This window comes from Sprattus sprattus (genome assembly GCF_963457725.1).
Source record: "Sprattus sprattus genome assembly, chromosome: 10".
Classification (NCBI taxonomy): domain Eukaryota; kingdom Metazoa; phylum Chordata; class Actinopteri; order Clupeiformes; family Clupeidae; genus Sprattus; species Sprattus sprattus.
The window spans coordinates 15,151,591-15,158,913 of record NC_137908.1 but is presented as its reverse complement, the minus strand read 5'-3'; the positions used below and the strand labels follow the sequence as shown (position 1 = coordinate 15,158,913).

At 42.7% G+C, this 7,323-nt stretch overlaps 1 protein-coding gene across 1 annotated transcript; it reads right to left on the bottom strand.

Moving 5' to 3' along the window:
• Window positions 1-2,607: 2,607 nt before the first annotated feature.
• On the bottom strand, window positions 2,608-5,404 carry LOC308371226 (acidic mammalian chitinase-like; the record flags this gene model as incomplete). Its single annotated transcript, XM_080846072.1, has 11 exons — window positions 2,608-2,816; window positions 2,932-3,058; window positions 3,159-3,275; window positions 3,363-3,545; window positions 3,859-3,982; window positions 4,085-4,209; window positions 4,383-4,548; window positions 4,663-4,719; window positions 4,940-5,144; window positions 5,241-5,270; window positions 5,380-5,404. The coding sequence occupies 11 exons, from the start codon at window positions 5,402-5,404 to the stop codon at window positions 2,608-2,610; spliced, it is 1,368 nt and encodes a 455-aa protein (XP_080702198.1).
• Window positions 5,405-7,323: the final 1,919 nt, after the last annotated feature.

Sequence of the window (7,323 nt, the reverse complement as noted above, 5' to 3'; positions counted from 1 at the left end):
TCTAAAACACCTCAGCAATAATACAATGAAATTAAAAGGAATGTAGTAAAAAAAGTTTTAAATCTAAAGACACTAAAATTAAATCTAGTTTTAGAGGTGGTCAGACTTTGTACAAAAACACATTGTACATATTTTGGAAGTTTTCTTTTTTACTCTGAACCTTGTAAATATAGGTCAGTCCCTGTGGGGTCAGTCCCCGTGGCGGAGATGAGTTCGATAGAAGCCCGTTCCACAGTCGCGGCCTGGGACCGGGCGCTCACTCCTGGCACAGCAATGCCCAAGTACCTGGACGAGGCGACAGGGCCAGTCTACTGGCCAGTGGGAATCCCGTGGGTCTCTCTGTCCAAGCCGCCCAAGGGATACGGAGGTACTGCCATATGCTTTATTTTTTGTATATGAAAAAATACTGTTGACAGCTAAATAACATGAGACGTATGACCGTGCTGATAGTCATATATTTATATATTCTAATTTATCTTACAGACTGGCTGGGGGCTATGAGGGCAATCCTTGTCGCCATACTTCACCATGTTGGTGAAGACCCGGCAACATTCCATACCCAGGAGTCCATCACAGCAGCTGTCCCCATACGCCGACCAGTACCCGCACCCATGACCAATTGACCGGTACACCCGCCCGCCGCACCGTCAGATGACTCTAGTTTAGATTTATCTTTACTAGACGACCAACAAGACATGCCACCACTGCCGACCGCAACCCGACTGCCGATGATCACCTGCCCGCCACACAGACTGTCCGCATGCACAGCACGCTGCGCACTCCACCATCCAAGACACCGACCCGGACCAGGTCCCCTCCAGAAAGTCGCTGCCTCGCCGATAGAAAGTGTGTCTCGGGTAGTATCACCAAGGAAGCCCAGCAGAAGAGTAAAGAGGGCAAGGGTGATTTACACGCCTTCGGGCAACTAGGTACAAATGTGTTTTTTTTTTATTCTATTTCTGTGAGTGTTTCTATATACAGTACTATATACCTTTTCTGTGAGTGTATTTCTCTGAGTGTGTTTTTTCTATTTCTATTTCTATCAACAACTTTTAGGAAATAAATGACATTGCCTGACCGTGTAGCTATTTGTCTCTGTTTTGTTACCGACTGTCAACCACGAAAATGAGTAAGATCTTAGAGTACTTATGAGTAAGAGTCTTAGACTACTATTAACATTAACTTTACGTTATCAACAACGTTCGTGACTAGTAGGCTCTATCGTGACTAGTAGGCTCTAGTAGCCTATAGGTCTACCATGTCCATTCGCGCCCCTGCCTCTAAGTGATGAATTTTGTCTCGTTCAAATCTCCTCCCCTGGTGAATAGTCTCACCCATTCGAATCTCTGCAATTCGCATACTAGTTCTTACCTGTTGGGTGAACTGAAAATCGACTTGTCACCTTCTTTGCACGTGAAACCCATGCACATCTCCCAGAACATTGGGACTGATTGGCTCTCTGTGTCACAAGTTTCGTGCATGGCCTGCACAACGGGGGTCCACAGCTTGACACAGATGGTAACAGCAACCTTCTGAACAAGTGCGTTACTGGCTAAATAGAAATCTTAGGCATTCGTTGCCTTAAGACAAAAGAGCTTGTTGCTTTCAAAGTGAGAGCGAGGGCATGCTTTTCTGAGCAAGAACAAATTGTCTGTTTTCTTTTGTGCAAGAGAACAGGAGAGATATTTACCAGTGGACTCCAGTGGAGAGAGTTCTGCACCCTTGGAGTGGGCGAACAACAGAGCGTAAAATGGATGCAACTGGTGGTCTTGAATCCAGTTAAGGGGGCGTGGTTAGAGAGGCATTAGGTTACAGTTACAGTAGAGGCTATCTGTTGACATAGATTCTGGGTTAAACCATACACAATTCCCTGATTAAAATCAACACAATGGACGCATTCCAGGTGTACCAACATTACTCTCCACTTATGTTTCCATAACTTCATCCACAATTTATGGTAAAACAGATCTGTGTGTGGAATCTTAACCTAACTGTTTCATAATAACCATGGTTAAGAGTTGATTTTGAATGGCTGCTCTAGTCTCTAGGTCTCAACGCTCATAATCAGTACATGTATGTGACAAAGACCGCAAGCAAACTGAAAAATAAAACCTATGTCTATTCACAGGTGGACAGCAATGCTAGAATGTCCATATTTGAAACATGACATGTTTAAACAACTATTTCTCCTGTAGAAAGGGTTAAATAACTCAAAAGGCCTTAACATTCACGGTTGAGTAACTGCCTCTTTCTTTCTAAATGTTAATCACATACAAAAAAACTTTGATTGTTATCATTATTATTACAAAAAATGTCACAACTCACTTGGATAGAAAACCAGCCTGTACTTTATTAGGCACAGAGTTAACACTGTTGTACAAGTTTACATTTGTATCAAAGATGTCTTGGTCTTTAAAATTCAGAGCACAAGAGTGTAACACTTCGTTTGCTGAGTACTTCTGGGCTTGTCTTAGTCCAACAGCATCCCATATCATCCAAAGTAATTACAAATGTACACAAAATCTGGCATGATTATATGAACTGAAACACTGTCCCACTAAAATAGTGACAGGAAAAGGACATATCTAGACCCTTATTTCTCTTTTCTTATTTGTAGTCACAGCACTTGCAGGCATCTTGGAACACCAGGCCTGGCTGGCAGCTGTGCAGGTAGGTGTTTCCACGGAAACACTGGAAGTAAGTTGTCTCATCAGCGGAGTTTGGGTAAAGACCATCAGGGCGGCCGGCGCAGAATGTGGTGATGGGGTCCGCAGTGGTAGTGGGGGCCTTAGTGGTGGTAGGTTTGGGTGGGAAACCTGCAAGGACATAGCAGACATTTATGAGACAAAATGCCTGGATGTTGAAAGTTCATGTGGTGGTAGGACAGTGTCTCCAACACTTGTGGTCTTTGTTAATGGTGTGTGTCCTTACCCAGTGAGTTACGCAGGTGGTTGACTAGAGGGTATGCGCCATCTGCACAGAAGGCGCCTCCAAAGTCGTCCAGGTCAAGTGACCACACAGACGCCCCACCCAGGTCCTTCCCTCTCAGCCACTGGGCCTGAGACAGTTAAAACAGGACACAATTAATTTTGTATACTTCAAATCCCATCACTTTCAAAGGAGGTATTTTGCCTCAACAGATGTGATTGTCTCTGTACCTTCGCAGCATAGCTCTCCTTGTTGTCAAAGCCCACCCAGGAGTTACCGTGGGTTGCATAAGGAACCTTCTGCTCTGTAATCCAGCTGATTTTTCCAGATGATGTGAAGGAGCAAACCTGTGAAGAGATTATTTCAGTGCACTGAAAACGCCAAAAGCTGCTGCACTGTGATGTGTGAGACTGAACTCAAGATGGGAAATGCACCTCATAGTAAGACCAGAAGCCAGGCTCTCGGGTGTAGGGGCCGGAGCCAGCTGAGCCGTTTGCAGGAGCACCCAGGCCCGAGGCAGAGGAGGTGAGGTGGAAGGTGCGACCATACGTGGGGAAACCCAAGAGCAGCTTATCAGCCGCGGCACCTTTCTCCAGCCAGTGGGTCACAGTAGCCTCCTAACAGAGGCAAATGAATGGAAGATCAGAAATAACACAGATCCTATGTAGATCTGCTGTTGTACTTGAATTGAACAACTGACAGAGCCATAGCAATGAAGGGGTTTTAAGATGTCAGCTTTAAAAATATCCTACTTTACCTTTATCTCTCTATGATATAAAGGAGGTAGGCTACTCAAGTTTCCAATACACAGTAGATTATTTTGATAACTAGCTCAGAATATAAAACCTCCTTTCAATACCCAACTCTTATTACTTCCCTGTCCTATTATTCTTCATCATCATGTTCAGGTGTGTCAGATTATTTTCTTACAATGTTGTGGTGAGCATGAGTTCCCAGGTCGAAAGAGCTCCTGAAGAGAGGGCTGTTGTGTCCAGTATTCTTCTCCCAGTGGCCGTGATAGTCATAGCTCATGATGCTGATGAAGTCCACTTTGCTACGGAGACATGAGGTTTAGACTGAACATGTTCCTGTCCCTTCACTGGGCAGCGTATTAAACTAATAGTGCCAAGCATGTAGACTGAATTTTGACCAATACCTTGCCACTTCAGGAACCTCATAACTGGTATCGATTGTGGGTTTAAGAGCTCCAACTTTGATTGAGATTAGGAGGGGGGGTTTCTTGTTGTCCCTGGCCTCATCCATGATGGCCTGTCTCAGCTCCTGTGAAAGGGCAAGGAGCAAAAAAATTAGATGAGTTATATTGAAATTTCATTACAGCAGGATGATTAGCTGAAATGTTAATCTGGCTCAAGTGTTCTTAAACAAACACCCGGTATCAGTGATAAAATGTCTTCACCTTAGATCAGCTCACCACTATGGGTCTGTTCACTCACCGTGAGCAGGGCAGTGAACCTCTGCTTGTCGTCCAGTGGGCTGCCATTTTGTCCAGGATAATCCCAGGCCAGGTCCAGGCCATCAAAGTTATGAGTTCGCAGGAAACTCAAGGCAGACTTGATGAATGTGTTACGGCTCTCTGCTGTGAACACCATGGCAACAAACCTGTAATGAGGTATTAACAGGATAATAAGGACTACTGCATGGACTAAAACAAGAATACCTGGAATGGTGTGCCTTTGCTTAGTTTTTCCAATGAGGTGTTTGCTTTCAACTTACGGACTGACTCCATTGGTCAAGCCTCCAATAGAGAGGAGAGTTTTCATGTTGGGATTCCTAAAAAGGAAAAACAGCCAATTATTGTGATGTCCTGTACATTTTTCACAATACTGTGGTTTGGTGTTAGCTGCCACACATATTAGTTCTGTTTAAGATCTGTTCCAAAACATTGCTGGTCCATTGCATGATGGAACAATATGCATGGTTCATTATACTTGATATTATACCCATTTCCAGTAGTGAAAGTGATTTAAAAAAAAAAAAGTGTTACACTTACGTCAGCTTCATGTTGTTCAGCTGTTGGTACATGTCTTCGTCATTCCACTCAATCGTGGCAAGCTGGTTGTCAGGGCTGATGGTGGCGAGGGTGTATACCACATGAGTGCAGAGGAAAGGGTCCACGTTGGCAGGAGTGAACTTGCCCGCTCCTGGTCTGTACTGGGACCAGTTGGTCAAGTAGCACAGCAGCTTGGTGGAGCTCACTAGAGGGAGGGAGCCAGATAACTCTGAGTTTGTATTAAGTTCCTGGGTCTGGATTGATGCTTACTCCGTAGAGGATATGAATATCAGACACTTACCCATCTGCAGGGTGAACAGCACACCCAAAGCTAAAGAAACAAGGAGGGAGCGCATAAAAAAGGGTTGCAAATGTTGGAAATGTATCATTTATTTTTTTATTCTGACCATGACAAAGAAATCAGTCCTGTCAGAACCTACCTGTCAGAAGAAGAAGTCGTGCCATTGCTCAGTTTCTGTGAAAGGAATCGAGTTTGTATTATAATTCAATGCCAACAATATAGTTTTTCTCTCAAAAAGAGTAATTTACCTTAAAACAATACCACCTCCAGGCACAGGCTTTTTTTTTTTTTTTTTTTTTTTTTTTTTACATTTTACAAACATTTCTTATCCTTCACATTCACCAAAACGCAGTCTTTATAAAGACTGCCAAACATGCAGAATAAGGCAAAGTGATTTTTTATGAACAGTCAAATGTGCTGAAGAAGAACCCTGATTTACCTGTTTCACCTCCTGTAGTGAGAGTTTAGTGAAGACACAAAGACGCTCATTTATACTCAGACCCTAATAATGAGTATCAAAGTACAGTTGATAAGTCTGCCGGGAAGTTGTTAACAGGTACCATTGCCGTAGTTATGACACCTTTAACTGGAAATCATTCTGGTAGAATGCTTCAATAGACATGACTCTTAATAACCTGGTGTTTTGGTCACGAACACTTGATGACTGAACGAGTGACACTGAAAATAAAGTCTTTGACCATTTCAAAAGATGCAAAGTGCCAATTTACTTGCAAGCAGTTTCTCCACCAACAAGTGAATTGTGGACTGATATTTCTCAGACCACTGAAGTAATAATGCCGCCAAGTGTTTCCCCTCCACATCCCACACTGGATTAATTTGATTGGGTATGTTCAGTGCATCAGTAGGTCAGCCCCATGGGAACAGGATTAAGAAGCTCTGCCATGTTTAGTTGACATCAATTTCTGGTTGCCCATATGTCATTAACATTCATTTTGGCAAGACAAGCACGTAGGTAATCTAAGAATTAAAGATGAGCTACTCTCTACTTAGTTTTCCATGACTTCATCCACAATTCGTGGGAATCTTCACCTAACTATCTCATAATAACCATGGTTAAGAGTGGATTTCGAATGGCTGCTCTTATTTTTTGAGTAGACTAAAACCACACTCTCAAGCTTTTCTCATTGCTATTTAGACCAGTTTATTTCCAGACGCGTTTCAGCCTAAGCCATCGTCAGTGTGTAGTGTGGTCTACTCAAAGTTAACATTATTTTACTCGCACCCGAAAACGCATTTATTTTTTGGAAGTAGAGCGTACCTATCCCTACTAATGCTTTTATTTTTTGACATCACCTAAAATATTTCCTATAACTTGCAACAGCTCATAGGTCAATACATTCTCATGAGGATTTTCAGGTAATCCCAGCAAAAAAAAAAAAACACAGTGATAAATATATAAATTTAGTCAGAGTGCCAGGCCTACGGAAGAGTATTAGGGCCAAGTATAAGGAAAAACATTTTTTGGGGGGGAAATTGAGAATAATGTCGACATGTCGAGATTAAAATCGAAATGTCGAGAATAAAGTCGACGTGTCGAGAATAAAGTCGACGTGTCGAGAATAAAGACGACGTGTCGAGAATAAAGTCAACATCTCGAGATTTAAATCGACATGTCGAGAATAAAGTAAATAAACTGAAATAGCTGGTAATGGACAGATACAAGGGTATCGATGGCTACACCTGCGTGCAATACAGAGAGGATATGTTGTATCACAAGACACAATAAGACACTTGAAAGTTAATGGATCCTGTAGGTGTGGAGCACAGGCATGCGCGGCGTCTGAGATGCAGGCATTACCACAACAAAGGTGCAAACGCGCTATGGCATATCGATTCGTACGATAAGCTGAAGCCATACAGCATTGCCATCAATGGATGTATTGATGGTTTTAGTCGCTATGTTGTGTTGATGGAAGCGTACAGAACAAACAACGACCCAAAAGTAATAGCAGACTGCTTCACCACATCCATATTATGGTGCTTTTAAACTCTCATGAAACAGTCACATTAAGTTTACACAATCTATATCTAATAGCTGGATAGGACTACGTTACGACAATCA